This window comes from Lotus japonicus, chromosome 4 (genome assembly GCF_012489685.1).
Source record: "Lotus japonicus ecotype B-129 chromosome 4, LjGifu_v1.2".
NCBI lineage: Eukaryota > Viridiplantae > Streptophyta > Magnoliopsida > Fabales > Fabaceae > Lotus > Lotus japonicus.
In genome coordinates, this window is record NC_080044.1 from 24,137,855 (window position 1) to 24,155,028 (window position 17,174).

At 40.4% G+C, this 17,174-nt stretch overlaps 1 protein-coding gene across 1 annotated transcript; it reads right to left on the reverse strand.

Annotated features, from left to right (window-relative positions):
* Positions 1 to 1,629: 1,629 nt before the first annotated feature.
* Positions 1,630 to 13,722, reverse strand: LOC130710414 (UPF0664 stress-induced protein C29B12.11c). Its single transcript, XM_057559677.1, has 5 exons — positions 13,458 to 13,722; positions 3,069 to 3,180; positions 2,344 to 2,415; positions 2,013 to 2,230; positions 1,630 to 1,905 (listed from the first exon to the last, which is right to left on the reverse strand). Exons 1-5 carry the CDS (start codon positions 13,571 to 13,573, stop codon positions 1,797 to 1,799), a joined length of 627 nt encoding a protein of 208 aa, XP_057415660.1. The 5' UTR covers positions 13,574 to 13,722; the 3' UTR covers positions 1,630 to 1,796.
* Between the last annotated feature and the right edge of the window lie 3,452 nt (positions 13,723 to 17,174).

Sequence of the window (17,174 nt, forward strand, 5' to 3'; positions counted from 1 at the left end):
GCGAACCCATTTCATAAGATCATCTCTCAAAGGGAAACGCTGTTTCAGGATAAACAAGGCATAAGGCATAAACAAAGCATAAACAAAACATGTAAAAATTTGTTCAATGAGTACCTGATTAGTCTGATACAAATGGGAGGCATCTATAATTATAATCGGAGGTTCAAATGGTGATGGTTGCTCCTCTGGATTATCATTTTCCAAATCAGCAGCATGTATCAATTGTGATTCACCAAAAACAAAAGATTCTGTCATCCCTGGAAGTCAAAACGGTAAATCAATGTCCGACACAATAACGGAAAATCAAATTCCGATCCTATAACGGTCTATCATTATCCGACCACATAACGGTAAATCATTTACCGATTCTGTTCGCGATACAAAGGCCTATATTACCAACTTAAGTAACTAATCTAACTACTTAAACTAACAACTAACTACTTAAACTAAATATAAATAAAGTACCAAAAACTAACAACACTTACCAGGAGTTTAAAGCTTTCCCTTGGTGGTGGTGGTGTTGGTGGCAAGTGGAAATGTGGAGATGGTGGTGGTGGTGGGAAGGTGAAATGTGAGGGAGGAGTGGAGTAATGGTGGAATAAGGTTGTGTGGGCGAGTTATGGGGGGCTCGGGGGTTGTTGGAGGGAGGAGTAATGGTGGAGGGGTTGGTGGAGGGAGGAGTAATGGTGAAAAGGTGATCAAACTGCCAGAAATCAAAACGGTTAATGATTTACCGATATAAATATACGAATCGGTTAATGATTAACCGATATTGTTCTTCGTGTTCTGGGTAATGGTATGAAGGTGTTCCTACTGAGAAACACTAACGGTTAATGATTTACCGATTCCTATTTTTATATCGGTAAATCATTTACCGATGGGTACTTTTGGGATAAAAAAAAAGGCTGGGGCGCGTAACCTAAAGGGTGGGGCGCCAAACCCAAATCCCTATGGAACCATAGAAGTCAAGAGAGAAAATTACCAAATTGACCCTAAGACAACCGATGGTCCCAAAAAGAAAGGGATCACCCTAGTCTTCGCCTATATTAACATCCCATATATATAATTTTTTTTAAAAACGAGTTTAATTTCTATGCACCACCATCTATGTCAAATAGGATTAATATTTCTTTTTAATTTTAATTAAAATAAAAAACATAATTACTAATGTGCTAGAAATCAATTTCATGAATATATAAAGAAAATTACCATCTACACCCTCACCATCAATTTCATGAATATATAAAGAAAATTACCATCTACACCCTCACCACGGATGGACCAGGATCCTCTCATATGCCCCTTCACCACCCCTCCTTAGTTTCGAGAAGTAATTTTAAGAATGTCTTTTGCATTCTTCTGGAAGATATGTTTCCTTTTTTCCAAAAATGACTAAGATTTTACTATTTGTTAGTGAAATGAACAACCCTAAATTAGTGTGAACTCTACAAGCATAATGCAAACTTTCAAGATCTATTATTTTTTAATGATTTATCCTTTTAGTAGAAATTTATCCTTCAGTACCTAATTTACTGAAGAGTCCACTCGATGATGTAAACACAGATAGCCATTAGACATCAAATAAACATAAATTCTAAAAACAGATATAAAATCCTAAAAACACTCCAATTATACAAATAAAAATACAACTTTTTTTTTATAAATATTAGTTTCTGATCACACATGAGAAGTAGTTGCTCACATGGTTTTATTTATTTTTATATTAATACACAGTATGGTACCCATATGAACATCATCTATGCATGTCAGGAGTAGAGTACAATGCACTTTCAGGCTCAGACATGGCCACCACCTTCCTGCGGCTGATATGTTCGCCGCCTAAGCTGAGAATCAGCATTGGGTTGCTGCAGAAATATTCTTGTTGGATCATTAGGATCAACGTACCTGCATAATAATAATGGTATTATCAGCAATGAATCCAACAGTTTTTTTAAGTTTTAAAGCACACACTACAGAATTGACTGAAATATTAAAAGCACAACATCACTTACGCATGTCTCATCATCTCATCAACAGGAGTCTGAGCTGCCTGCAAAGGATCCACACGAGCTTGTGTCTGCGCCTGCGCATTAGCGCGTTGATTATATTGTCTCACTGAAGCAATCAAATTGAAGAAAAGAGGAATGAAGGTTCCACAGCCTCCCTCTTTGAACAAGATCTTAAATGTGTGTGTGGAGTAAAGAGCTCTATGTTGGTCATCTGGGACTACCTAATGCGATTTTACAGAGTTCAAGTTTGGGGATCAATAATTTTGATATAACAATGATAATCACAATAAATAGGAGCAGTATCACAGTAATGAAGATTACAATATTTACTTACGGGCTCAACATGTCCAGAAAGATTGTTGCAGTGAAATATTGGCTGGTTAAATTTTTCACCACTGGTGTAAAGCTGCATCATGCAGAACTGAGGATCAGGCATGGTACAAATATCATCTATAGAGCATTCTTAATGTCAGATGAATGCTTTTCTCATTCTAAAAATAAAAGTACTGGGGTGAAATACATTTAACCCCCCTCTATATATTAAATACAAAATTGCATCACTGAACTCTTCTGAAGTTTGTTTTCAAGTGAAAATGTAACTTCTTCTATTAAATCAAATGGAGGTTAACCTTGAAAGATAATAACGATTATTTGCATGTTCCAACCAATCTAACAGACTGAATCCATAAAACCTACTTTTTCAGTAATCAGCGAGCTAGCACAAGGCATAAGCCCAGCAATAATAATGACAATTTACCAAGAACACTCAACATGTGTAAAACTCCTCTTCACTCTCGTAGCGCTCACAAGCCACAACGTCATAACAGAAGATATAAGGACTAAGGATAAGGCAACTTACACCTAAAAAAAAAGTAAACCTAATTGTTTGGCATCTTGTGGTAGATGCTATGGCTCTGCTAGATGGATTCATCCACAAACTCAAGGGTCCATTAAATTGTCTTAGCAGAACAATAAGAGCATTTAGCTAATGTAAAACTGGTAAAAAAGAAAAATTAAAATGCGAGCAATTTGAGCACTGAAGATTTCAGTAATACATACCAAAGGCATATCAAAAGCTGTAAGGCCTCCAGCTGGACTTTTGGCAACGAAGACCATGCGTATATTTGACAAATAAATGGTTCCCTTTGTTTTGAGATGACCCCCATGATTTCTGACCATTAATAACAAAATGATGATTAATCAATTATAATGAACAGTTAAATGATTGACTGAAACAAAAGAAATTATAACGACTACCTCATGGAAAGATCAGAAATGGTTCAAGTTGTAATTTAACTAGAAATATACTTGTGAACTTGACGACATTTAACATTTGTATGATTATGAGCTTAATGCATAAACAGAATCCAAAATTAGATTGAGGGAACGACTCTGAAATATATTTAACTACAAATATACTTGTTCTGAAATAAAATACATTTCATTTGGATCTCAAGGACTCTAGCCTAAAAATTCCAAATGTTATAATTTTAATTGATGAATGGGCCAAATGTTATAATTTTAATTGATGAATGCCCAGCCTCCGAAAAGTAAAGCAAAGAAATGAAAGAAAAACAAAATATCAACTTCCCGAGGCACTCTGATACTAGTTCCATAACCAGTGTGCCCTAACAGGATTTGATTGTGAGAGAAAAATATGTACTTACGCAGTATGTATTCTTGCGCAGAATATAATCAGTTATTCAGTTATCAACTAATAACAATTTTCACCACAAAAATCTCCTAAACATAACTCATTTCAACAGTTGTGGAACCCCAATAGCAAGTTGAATGTTAGAAGGAATAAGGATGAGAGCAGAAGAATAGATTGTGAGCTGGTTCTGTAGACAAAGTAACAACACTTTGTTTTTTATTTTTGAAATATCAAATGTTATTAAAAACAGACCAATGTCAATAACAATTCACTAAGAGGGGGAGAGGATGAGCTCCGCTAGGGCTCCGCCTTCGCAACCGCCGGCGAGGCGTTTTCAAACAAGAGAGGATGTGCATACAAAGGGGATGTGTACGAGGGAGGATCAGAGTAGAGTGCAACATGGTGTAGGCAGATCTGGAGGTTCCTTTTCAGTTTTTATTGATGGCTTAAGTGATGGGGTCACGAAGGATATGGTGACAGCGATTTTTGCTAAAGCTGGTGTGTTGACGGATGTCTTCGTGCAGTTTAAACGCCGGGAAGGAAGGCGATTCAGGTTTGGATTTGTCCGATTTCAGAAGGATATGGATGCGAGGCGTGCTATAAGGATGTTCAACGGCATGAAATTCAGAGGAGCCTTTCTTACTGTTAAGAGGGCGCGGTATCAAGTCAATCGGGGCTTGGCGACGTCCCCTCTGCGCAATGATTCGCGTTTGAAGTTTGCTGTAAGAGGCAAGGTGTGGAAGCCTGTTGCAAACCCAAGAACCAGGCCCAGGTTTGGCAACGTCTACAATAGGAGGCCCAAGATGATGCCAGCAGAATCACCTAATGATCACTCTTCTAGAATGTAGTATTCCTAAATAACCTCCTGGTGAGGTGGCAGCAATCAAGAGGGGAAGGGGGGGACCATTGTACCAGCTGAGAGAATATAAGTTAGTTATGGAGAGAGTATTGGTTTTAGGCTGGAATTGGCTAGGACTAGGAGAGAAGGAGCACTCTCGAATTTGCTCATCTTTGTCTTTTCATTTCCTCTGTTATTTGCAAATTCCCTAAAACACTGCTTCTGGAATTTCTCCAGAGGATTCAGTGCTATCTAATACATTTGCATTCTCAATTCAGTGTTATTTTCTGGTACCTAACATTGGTATCAGAGCTCCCGATCCAGAGGGAGCTTTGTATGGTGCTTACCCGCAGCGCCATGGAATCTCGAGTTGACAGTCTTGAACGCACCATCACTGAGATGAAGGAGGTGGCTCACGAGCAGTTTGAGGAACTCCGGCGACTCTTCATGAGCCGCGACCAGAGGAGAACCAGAAGACGCTCCAACACCCCTCGTCATAGGAGGACTTCGCGAGATCTGGGTTCCGTTTCTGCCGTAAGAACACACGGTGGGTCACGAACCGGGTCGCGAACCGGGTCGCGTTCTACAACACGCAGTCGCGAGCGTTTCGAACCCCACCATCATCGTATTCATTTGAGAGCGGTGACTGGAAGGAGGGTAGACATTCCGATGTTCAATGGTGAAGACGCTTACGGGTGGCTCACCAAGGTTGAGAGATTTTTCCGCCTCAGCAGAATCGAGGAAGGAGAAAAAATCGAACTCGTGATGATTGCTATGGAGGAGCGAGCTCTGAGTTGGTTCCAATGGTGGGAGGAACAAGCTCCTGTGCGCGCTTGGGAACCCTTCAAGGAAGCTCTGATTCGTCGTTTCCAACCTGCTTTGGTTCAGAATCCCTTTGGACCTTTGCTTAGTGTAAAACAGAAGGGAAGCGTGATGGAATACAGGGAGAGCTTTGAGCTATTGGCAGCACCGATGAGGAATGCTGATAGAGAGGTGTTGAAAGGCGTTTTCCTGAACGGGTTGCAAGAAGAGATTAAGGCAGAGATGAAGTTGTATCCTGCAGAGGATTTGGCAGAGCTAATGGACAGAGCTCTTCTGTTGGAAGAGAAAAATCTGGCAGTAAAAGGGGGTAAAAGTAGAGAGGATGACAAAAGGGGATGGAAGGAAAAAGGGGGTGGGGGAGGGAGAAATCTCTCTAGTTATGGGGAAAACAGGGGAAGATTTCCTAGTACTGCAGTGGGCTACCAGGGTAAAGAAGGAGCTGGAAATCAGGATAATGAAGGGAAAAATCCTATGAACAAGGGGAATACTGGGAATCAGGTGCAGGAGGGAAAACCACCAGAGAGAAGATGGAATGGGGGGCAGAGACTTTCCCAATCTGAGTTGCAGGAGAGAAGCAGGAGGGGGTTGTGTTTTAAATGTGGGGAAAAATGGGGAAAAGAGCACATCTGTGCAATGAAAAATTACCAGTTGATTTTGGTGGAAGTAGAAGATGAAGAAGAAGAAGAAGAGGTGTTTGAGGAAGCTGAAGATGGAGAATTTGTGCTGGAAGGCAAGGTCCTACAGCTGTCACTGAACAGTAAGGAAGGACTGACTTCAAACAGATCCTTCAAGGTGAAAGGAAGGATTAAAGACAGGGAAATTCTGATCCTTATTGACTGTGGAGCAACAAGTAATTTTATTTCCCAGGAACTAGTAGCAGAGCTAGAAATTCCAGTCATAGCAACTTCTGAGTATGTGGTGGAAGTGGGAAATGGTGCCAAGGAGAGAAACTCTGGGGCGTGCAAGAACTTGAAACTAGAAGTTCAGGGCATACAAATCACCCAACATTTTTTCATTCTCGGATTGGGGGGAACTGAGTTAGTTTTGGGAATGGACTGGCTAGCAAGCTTGGGGAACATCAGGGCAAACTTCCAGGAACTCATAATTCAGTGGGAGTCAAATGGACAGAAGTTGGCACTACAAGGAGAACCATCCTGGTGTGAGGTTGCAGCTGACTGGAAATCAATTAAAATGACAGAACAGAGAGAGGCTGAGGGGTATTTTTACTCTTATGGCTGTTTGAGTGAAGAACCAAGAGCAGAAGTTGAGACATCAGATGCGTTAAAGAGTGTTAGCTGAGTTCCCTGTTGTGTTCCAAGAACCACAAGGATTGCCCCCAAAGAGAGACACTGACCATGCCATTTTACTACAAGAAGGAGCCACTATTCCAAACAGCAGACCTTACAGGTATCCTTTCTACCAAAAGAATGAAATTGAGAAGTTAGTTAAAGACATGCTGAAATCAGGGATTATTAGACCTAGCACTAGCCCTTTTAGCAGTCCTGCAATTTTAGTAAAGAAAAAGGATGGTGGATGGCGATTCTGTGTAGACTATAGAGCCCTAAACAAGTTAACAATTCCTGATAAATTCCCAATACCTATTATTGATGAATTGTTAGATGAGATAGGGTCAGCCATGGTCTTTTCTAAATTAGATTTAAAATCAGGGTATCATCAAATAAGGATGAGGGAAGAAGACATACCAAAAACAACTTTTAGAACCCATGAAGGGCATTATGAGTATTTGGTTCTTCCATTTGGGCTGTCTAATGCACCATCTACTTTCCAAGCCCTCATGAATCAAGTTTTGAAACCTTATTTGAGGAAATTTGTTCTGGTATTCTTCGATGACATATTAATCTATAGCAAGACTGAAGAGTTGCATACAGAACATCTGAGGGTAGTATTGCAAGTACTGAAAGACAATCACCTAGTGGCAAACAGGAAGAAGTGTTCTTTTGGGCAGTGTGAGATTGCCTACTTGGGACATATTATCTCTAAAGAAGGAGTTGCAGCTGATCCAAGTAAGATCAAAGATATGCTAAATTGGTCAATCCCTAAAGAGGTAAAAGGGTTGAGGGGATTTCTGGGATTGACTGGATACTATAGGAAGTTTGTGAAGAATTATAGTAAATTGGCTCATCCCCTAAACCAGTTACTAAAGAAAAATAGTTTCAGCTGGAGTATGGAAGCAACCAAAGCTTTTGAGAAGCTTAAGGAGGTCATGACAACAGTACCAGTGCTTGCTGTTCCCAATTTTGATAAAACATTCATCTTGGAAACTGATGCCTCTGGGAAAGGATTAGGAGCTGTCCTCATGCAAGAGGGAAAGCCTGTCGCCTACATGAGCAAAACCTTATCAGACAGAGCCCAAGCCAAATCAGTCTATGAGAGAGAGCTGATGGCTGTAGTATTTGCTGTTCAAAAATGGAGGCACTATCTGCTGGGCAGCAAGTTCATCATACACACTGACCAAAAGAGCCTGAGGTTTTTAGCAGAGCAAAGGCTAATGGGGGAGGAACAACAGAAATGGGTATCCAAATTGATGGGGTTTGATTTTGAGATAAAATACAAACCAGGAATTGAAAATAAGGCAGCTGATGCTTTATCAAGAAAGATGCAATTCTCAGCAATTTCATCAGTACAGTGTGCAGAATGGGAAGATTTGGAAGCTGAAATCTTAGGAGATGACAAGTACAGAATGATCATGCAAGAGTGGCCACCCAAGGTCACACTACAGCTGGTTATAAATTGCACAGAGGAAGGCTGTTATACAAAGACAGAATAGTCATCCCTAAAGGATCTGGGAAAATTCTCACAATTCTCCAGGAATTTCATGATTCTGCTATTGGAGGCCATGCAGGTATATTCAGAACATACAAGAGGATTTCAGCCCTTTTCTTCTGGGAAGGAATGAAGTTGGATATTCAAAACTATGTCCAAAAGTGTGAAGTGTGCCAGAGGAACAAATATGAGGCTCTAAAACCAGCTGGTTACCTTCAGCCATTACCTATTCCTTCTCAAGGGTGGTCAGATATCTCCATGGACTTTATTGGAGGGTTACCTAAGGCTATGGGAAAGGATACTATCTTAGTTGTGGTAGACAGATTCACAAAATATGCACACTTCTTTGCACTTGCTCACCCTTACAATGCAAAGGAAGTAGCTGAGTTATTTATAAGAGAAGTGGTGAAATTACATGGATTCCCCACTTCTATTGTCTCTGATAGGGACAGGGTTTTCCTTAGCACCTTCTGGTCAGAAATGTTCAAACTAGCAGGAACAAAGCTGAAATTTAGCTTAGCTTACCATCCCCAAACAGATGGGCAAACTGAAGTGGTCAATCGTTGTGTGGAGACCTATCTGAGATGTGTGACAGGGCTAAAACCCAAGCAGTGGCCCAAGTGGTTATGCTGGGCAGAATTCTGGTATAATACAAACTATCATTCAGCAATCAAAACCACTCCTTTCAAGGCTTTATATGGGAGGGAGCCTCCTGTAATCATCAGGGGAAATGATTCCTTGACTTCAGTGGATGAAGTAGAGAAAATGACTGCTGAAAGGAATTTGATAATTGATGAATTGAAGGAAAACTTAGAGAAGGCACAGAATAGGATGAAACAGCAGGCCAACAAACATAGGAGGGATGTGCAGTATGAGGTTGGGGATTTGGTGTATCTTAAAATACAACCTTACAAACTCAAGAGTTTAGCCAGGAGGAAGAACCAGAAACTGAGCCCTAGATATTATGGACCCTTTCCAATCATAGAAAAAATTAATCCTGCAGCTTACAAGTTGAAGCTACCAGAGGACAGTCAAGTGCATCCAGTTTTCCACATTTCCCTGCTCAAGAAGGCTTTGAATGCAGGAGCCACCAGCCAACCACTACCTGTCTCTCTCACTGAAGACTGGGAGCTCAAGGTTGAACCAGAATCAATTCAAGACTCTAGAGCAAAAACTGATGGAGACCTAGAGGTATTAGTGAGGTGGAAGGACTTGCCAGAATTTGAGGATTCCTGGGAAGATTTCAACAAACTACTGGAACAATTCCCAGATCATCAGCTTGAGGACAAGCTGATTCTTCAAGGAGAGAGAGATGTTGCAAACCCAAGAACCAGGCCCAGGTTTGGCAACGTCTACAATAGGAGGCCCAAGATGATGCCAGCAGAATCACCTAATGATCACTCTTCTAGAATGTAGTATTCCTAAATAACCTCCTGGTTAGGTGGCAGCAATCAAGAGGGGAAGGGGGGGACCATTGTACCAGCTGAGAGAATATAAGTTAGTTATGGAGAGAGTATTGTTTTTAGGCTGGAATTGGCTAGGACTAGGAGAGAAGGAGCACTCTCGAATTTGCTCATCTTTGTCTTTTCATTTCCTCTGTTATTTGCAAATTCCCTAAAACACTGCTTCTGGAATTTCTCCAGAGGATTCAGTGCTATCTAATACATTTGCATTCTCAGTTCAGTGTTATTTTCTGGTACCTAACAAAGCCGAAGGTGGTGGTGCAGGAGGACACGCAAATGAGAATGGAAGATGAGTTAAATTCAAATGTTATTCCTTGGATGAGGAGGATGTTGAGTGGGTGAATAGGTGTGCTTGTGCCACTATGCACGGTGTTCAGTCCATGGAAGCGGTGTGGGAGAAGTTGAAGATGTTCGGGTTAGTTAATATGAAGCTTAAAGCGATGGGTGCGCGAGAGGTGCTTCTAGAATTTGAGTCGAATACAGAAATGCAGGCAACGCTCTCTGAAGCAAAGGCGGTTTTGGATGAGATTTTTGAGTGGTTTGGGCCTTGTTCGAAACTAATGGTGGGAAAATCTCAATTGGTGTGGGTGAGGGTTTGGAGAGTACCAGTCGGAGCATGGAATCATTCTTTCTTTGCGGCAATTGGAAATACGCTTGGCCATTTTGTATGCGTCGATGGCATCACTGCCAGAAAGGAGAGGCTCGACTTTAGGAGGCTCTTGGTGATCACGGCGAACCCGCTCATTGAACAGCATATTGTAGTGGCAAAGATTGATGGAGAATGCTGTGAAGTGATGGTAGAGAAAGAGATGTCAATATACCAAGATTGGTCGGGCTTGAGACAGGAAGTAAAGAACATCAAGAAGGCAGATTCTGAGGATCAGATATCAGAGATGGGGAAGGAAGATCAGGGCCTGATAAAGATGGTTGAGGAAGTTCCGGCAGGCAAACATGCGGTGGCAGCAGCGGAGGCGCCATTTTCGGTGGTGGAAGCGTTACAGCACTTGAAAGATGCTGGTTACGGGGTGCAGGAGTTAATGACATTAAAGGTTTTTCAAATTTTAAAAGAAACGGAAGAAAAGTTGGAAAAGATTCAGGGACATGCGTTTGTGGAGGGGCCCAATGGTGATTTAAAAGAGTTGAATGGAGGGGAGTGTTTTGAATCAGGTGTGGAAAAAAGTTTCAATGAAATTAAGGGATTGTGTGGGGCTACTAACGTATGTTATGGGGAAGAAGGTCAAAGTGCACAATATGGAATAGTTTGGCAAAATCCAATATTTATGGAGACTGGGCCCACGGGTGCAAAGAATTTTCAGATGAAAAATAATAGTTTGTTGGAGGGTGAAGATGGCTTTCAAGTGGTGCACGTGAATAGGAGGGAAGTGGAACATTGTGATCTGTCGGTCCAAAATAAATGGGCAAAAAAACCGTTATCGATGAGGGCATTAGAGGGGGTAGCGAGATCCAAGGCTTCTATGGAATTGCCAGCTGTGGGTGAATCAATTACGGCGGAAAATAAAAAATTAGTGGGGACACGCGATTTGGAGGTGATTGGTGATCAGGAAAATGGCATGGAGGATATTTTGACAAAAGGAGTGTGCATAGTGTGGACGTAGAGGAGGATCAAGATATTTTATTGGCGGACCTGCAAACTGCCAATAGGGAGAGAAAAAAGTATTGAAGGAAAAAACAGAATAACAAAAGGGTGGGGGACCAAGAGGGGAAGTCAAAGGGGAAGAGAGGGAGACCAAAGGGTAGTAAAAATAAGCCTAAAGGGGTGTTGGTAGCAGATGTCAACTGGTCCGTAGGTGCTGATTGTATGATGGACTTAGAAACGAGGACTAAGGAGACTTGGTTGTTGGGGAAGGAGTTGGGTTTGGTGTACAAAGGGGATGAGAGGTGGCTATTCAGGGTCTTCGAGAACAAATAAAAAACAACCATTCGTCTCTGTTCGAGTGATGACTTGGGGATGGTGTCTCTGTGGATTTCTTGGAACATCTGTGGCTTGGGCTGAAAGGCAAAAATATTTAAAATTGAGTGCTGCAAGTAAAATCGAGTGTTCTATTGCTCCAGGAAAATAACTGGATGTGTCGCGGGAGAAGCAATTGGGGAGCTGGGCAAGGATCATGAAGTTGTTCTTTTCAGTTGTATCGGTGTTTGGCATGGCGGGTGGGTTAGTGTCTTTGTGGAAGGATAGCGAATTATTAGTGACAAGAGTATGCAGGCGGAGGCATGGTTTGTTGCGGTGATGGTTTCAAGGCATGAAGGGGGCTTCCAAGTTTTGTTGCGTTGCAGGTGTTTCGTGGGAAGGCATGATAGTGGATTTTGTTGGTAAGGCTTCTGTATTGTTTCGGTACTTATGTGTTTTAAAATTTAGGATATGTGGGGTGGTTTTGTGTGCTTTTGATATTGCTAGTTTGTTTTTATTGTTGGGTGGAAGGTTTTATGGATTTGGTTTGTTGGCATGCTTGTGATCGTGGTACTCTTTTTCCTTCACTAGGGTTTTTCCCATTGGGTTTTTCCTAGTAAGGTTTTAACGAGGCTCATTCACTTGTTATGTTCATCAATTGGGAGGTTTTGGGTTTAGGTTCTTCTTCCGTGAGAGGTTTGTTCTCGGGAAGTTCTTGTTCTTTTTATCAATAAATTTCTGCTTTCAAAAAAAAAAACAGACCAAGGTCTGAAAGATGCCAAGATACAAAAGTTCCTATTTGCACAACATGGCCTACTCCCACGCTGCAAAGGATCCAACGCACAACCAGTAGGAAAACAAGAAACGAAAACAAAGCTACGCTCTCAATTCCTCTATTGAAACTATCTAAAAACCATCACCCTTGTCAAGGGCCTTGCCTTCCACTGTTCTCGTGAACATTAACATCACTCAGCCACCTCCTTGACTTTGTGAATCCTTCAAAAACACCCAGAGAGGCTCGCTTCTCTCACACCCCTTGTTGGCTAGGAAAACAGCCAAGCTATTTCCTTCTCTATACGAATGCTACACACCCAGGCAATAAACCTCCTGTTAAAAAGGAGAGGAAACAGAAATGACTAAGGGGAATATTTTGGATTTGGAGTGAAGTTAGGAGGGAGAGAAAGGATTTTGAAATTTCCTAAACCTGGTTGAGATACTTCTCTTGACCCATCTTCCCTCCAAATTCTGCAATCATAAGTTCATCTCAATTATATTTGTTCTTCACCTTTCTCTGATCCAGATCGAATTCACCAGAATCAAAGCTGCCAAATTCAAGGAGAATTTCACGATATATACAGGAATGAAGGCTTGGATGGAATCCATAAGGAGGGGTTTTGAAGTCTTGATTAAACAAAAGGAGGAGGACCGGCAACAACCGCTAAGGTAAATAGGAATGGTAACAGGCCCACCCCCACCTCAAACTAATCAACAGGAAGGAGGCATGGATTCCGCAACCCTTAGACCCTATCCCTATGGTACTCTAAGAAGCCGAGTAGGGGTTTCACAAGTCTTTCTAATTCAGAATTTTAGGAGAAAATCAATATGGCATGTATAGAAAAAGGTAATGTCAATGGTCACAGGATGGATAAGGTGTTGGGGTATATAAGGATCATGAGTAAAAAGAAGTGTCAAGTTAGTGTTTTTATGAATCTCACATTCATAACATGACTCAGACTCTTTACTTCTCTACTGTTCATATTTTCACTAAAATTTCAACATAACTTGTTACCAATGAATGCAAGCAAGCCATTCATTTTCTTTATTTTTTTTCAAAATTCATCAACTATTCCTACCCAGATGAAACAATATGCAAAAATTTCATCTTTTTTGTGCCAATTTCAACAGAATAATACCAAAAAAAAGTTATTAGGTTAAATTTGAGAAAGTGAATATTATTATTGAAAATTGAAATACGTACCCGGAGCCAGGAATCTTGTCGATCTCGAATTCGACGCCATCTCTGGCCAACACGAACATCTCGTTGACGAAAGGAACGGGCATCCCGTTGGGGAAGAGTTGAGGATTCAACGCCATCTTCACAGATCCAAATCCAAATCGCTCTGCTTTTTCTTCTTCTTCCTGAGAACGTGAATATGAATATTATTGAATTTCTTTCTACCGAACGCGTTAACAGCAAAGGTTTATTTCTAGAACAACCCAGACCTGCAAAGCCAGAAAGGGTTATTCTGGTATCAACAAACAAATATTCATTTTTTATAATTTGTTATAAAAATAAATATTTTTAATATATAATACTACCAATTTTAGACCTTAAAAAATAATTGATCTAAGTTATAATTTTCTATTAGTAGTTTTTTTTACAGATTAATTAGTGTCTATTAACTAGTTGTGAGTTGTGTTACTTCTTCTTCTCTTGTTTTGCTTTGGAATGGTTCTCAGTTGCCTTGGTTCCATCCTGGGAGGGGGCTCCACCAGGGGGACCCAATGTCATCGTACATGTTTGTCTTGTGCATGGAGAAGCTTTCCAATAGGATCCAGCGCTCAGTGACGGAGAACGTGTGGCATCAGATTTCTTTATCACGTGGAGGTCCCCCACTCTCCCACCTCCTTTTTGTCGATGACGTGCTCTTATTCTGGAAGGCTACTTGCTCTCAGGTTTAGAGTCCTAATCGTGCTGGTGTTTATTTTGCTGCCACAACGTACCAATGGTTGCTGCAGCAGCGAGACCCGATGGTGCCTAGTGAAGATTGGCAGTGGCTTTGGAAGATTCAAGCGCTAGAGAAGGTGAGGGTCTTTATCTGGTTATCCTCCATGATGCGTTATAGGTTAACGCAGTGAGGTTTCGATGTCATCTTGCTGCTTCTCCTCGATGTTCGTGATGTTCCCACCCTGTTGAAGATGTGTTACATTATCTTAGGGATTGCCCATATTCTCGTAAAATCTTGTTGCGTTTGCAAGCTTTTGGTTGGTCGCAGTTTAATGCACCAGAGGTGGTGACTTGGATTCAAACTCAGGTTCGAGGTCCGCACTCTATATTATTTGTCTCGGCTTTGTAGGGCTTGTGGAGGTGGCGGAATGTGAGGTTGCTTGGTGGACGGAACACTACACATACTCTTGGATCTGGAATGAGGAAAAGGAGTATGATCAGTACCTCGCTAAGTGTCAAAAGAGGATTATGGAACCTTTGCAGATTGATCGGTGGAAACCTCCTACTTCCGGCTTTGTGTCTGTTACGATTGATGGTGCTTATGATCTTTCTCAACATCGTATGGGTATGGGAGGTGTGATGCGTGACCAGCATGGCGTGTGGTAATTTGGCTTCAGTGCTGGTGTGGTTGACGGTGATCCTTTAGCTGCAGAACTTAGTGCTCTCCATATGGGTCTTCATCTTCTTTGGAGGAAGAATATTCGTAAGGCGTATTGTAATTCTGATTGTAAGGAGATTGTTGATCTTCTTACTAAGGAGCAGTTTCGTCTGCATGAATATGCTAGTATGTTCATGTACATTCATCTCTTGCTTGCTCGTCAGTGGGATATTAGGCTTCGTCACATTCCAAGGGAGGTCAATGAGCCAACGGATTGCTTGGCGGGTTATGGAGCTTCTCAGCAGTGTGCTTTTACTTATTTTGATAATCCACCGGACATTGTTGTACCACTTCTGTCCGGGATGTTTTAGCTTTGTAGTCTATCTGTTTATTTTTCTCATTCACAAAAAAAAAACAAGAGTTTAATTTCTATTCACCAAAAGTATTGTAAATATTCATCGATTTGTCATTTAATGATTAAATATGGATTTAAAAATAGTTAAAATGGAAAATCTTGAAGGGTTGTGATTGGATGCGTTCTTTACACGAGATGGGATGAGCTAAGGGAATGAAGGGTGAAGGGTCAGGGTTCAAACCCTAGTGAATGAACTAACTTACTAACAATTAACAACTAACATTTGTCTTTTTAAAAAAAATTCTTTACGCATTTAGTTTACATAAATTAAACCCTTAAAAGAAAAACAGAATTTATTTTAGAAGAAAAAAATTATTTGAAAAAACTGACCTCAAATTCCTTAATATCAAGTGCATAACTTAGCAAGATCGAGTCTGGAAAACAAGGTAGCATCTTTAGTTCAGTCTTGAGATTAAGGGAATATTATAGTTTGGTTTAGGTGAAGATATAGAATTTTCCAAGTTTATATAATCCTAAGTCAAGCTTTTCAACCATACAGTTATCTTCATGAATGCATGCACATTTTATTAATTTATTTAAGTACACTAATTGATGATCAACTGTCCACATAAACTTTCATTTCCATAAATTTAAATAGCAAAAATAAATTCAGTTGCCTCCTCCTTCTTCTTTCTTATTAGGTTGAGAGAAGAAAATGACACATTTGTTATCTTGTTAAATTATAAGAAATAAAGTGCAAATAGAAAACAGAGAAGAATGTCAATTGATTCAATAGCAGAAAAATTAACTGATATAGAGGAGTTTCCCCGGCTTTATACACATGCTGATGGAGTAGAATTGTTACAGTACAATTGCTTTTATCCTACTATAGCTATGAATTAGTAAGTAACTTCCTTAGGAGAGTTAGTTATAGAAGCTGGGTCATGAGCTGAATTAGTTGAGACAGTTAATAATAAGCAGCCTAGAAGGTTATGATGCAAAACATGGAGCAGATTACACATACTATTAGACTAAAACATTTTACTCTTGGATGAGGTTGTGAAATTTAGTTGTGAAGTCTGAACCCCAAATTGTATCAAACTCAGATCACAGGCTCATAGTGATATCAACAACAAAGCTACTAACATCACAATATACCAACAGATAACATAACACAATACCAGCAAGCAAAATATGTAAGTCCATAAAATCAATGCAAAATAAGTGATGTAATTGGTAATCCGATTGAAAGAAAAGAGAAAAATAGTTATAAAAAAAGATGTAAACGAAATTGAAAGTGCAATTGAATCATAACCCACAACTAATAGACATTTATAGAAAGATGAATATAACACAATACCATAAAATGTTGATTATATATATATATACTGAGCAATCAATTCAATGCTAAATTTGTATCTCAGCTTTCTAATTGTAAACAAGAAACTTTCCTAACTGAAAGCATGCTATGCTATACATAATAAAACCACTAAAGGCCAAAAGTTGATGATGCCATAACACAAGCAGAAACAAGCACCTCTGGTTGAATACCCTTTCCCTTTTCCATAGTTACAGGCTTATCATAATGACCAATAAAAATCTGAAAACGGTTCTGACCCTTTTCCTTAGACTGAGTTTTTGCCCTGTCAGCTTGATCATGTTCTTCTTCTGCAGTAGCTTTTATTCCACCCACTTGCACTGTTGTGTTGTTAGGATAATGCTGCATATGATCTGGGGTTGACAAATAAGACCCAAACTGATCCATAATTTGATTGCTTCTGCCATCATGTGACTGAAATGAGCCCTTCTCATTACCCACCCTGGCCAGTGATTTCTGTTCGATTCTTCTACGCTTCTTGGTTGATGGCGGCACCAAATCAACATGATCACTAGCAACTTCATCTCGAAGATTCTTCCCTTTTGACATCAACATGAGTGTGTATGCAGCTTCTTGCATTAGAGAATCAACTTGAAACCCTTGATCCAAACCCTTGTCCCTTCTGCGGCTTCTTTT

Coding starts and splice junctions, on each gene's coding strand:
- LOC130710414 (XM_057559677.1), bottom strand. CDS start 13,573: ATGGCGTTGAATCCTCAACTCTTCCCCAACGGGATGCCCGTTCCTTTC. Junction 3,181..13,457: donor GACAAGATTCCTGGCTCCGG/GTACGTATTTCA, acceptor ATTAATGGTCAG/AAATCATGGGGGTCATCTCA. Junction 2,231..2,343: donor TTTCTGGACATGTTGAGCCC/GTAAGTAAATAT, acceptor AAATCGCATTAG/GTAGTCCCAGATGACCAACA.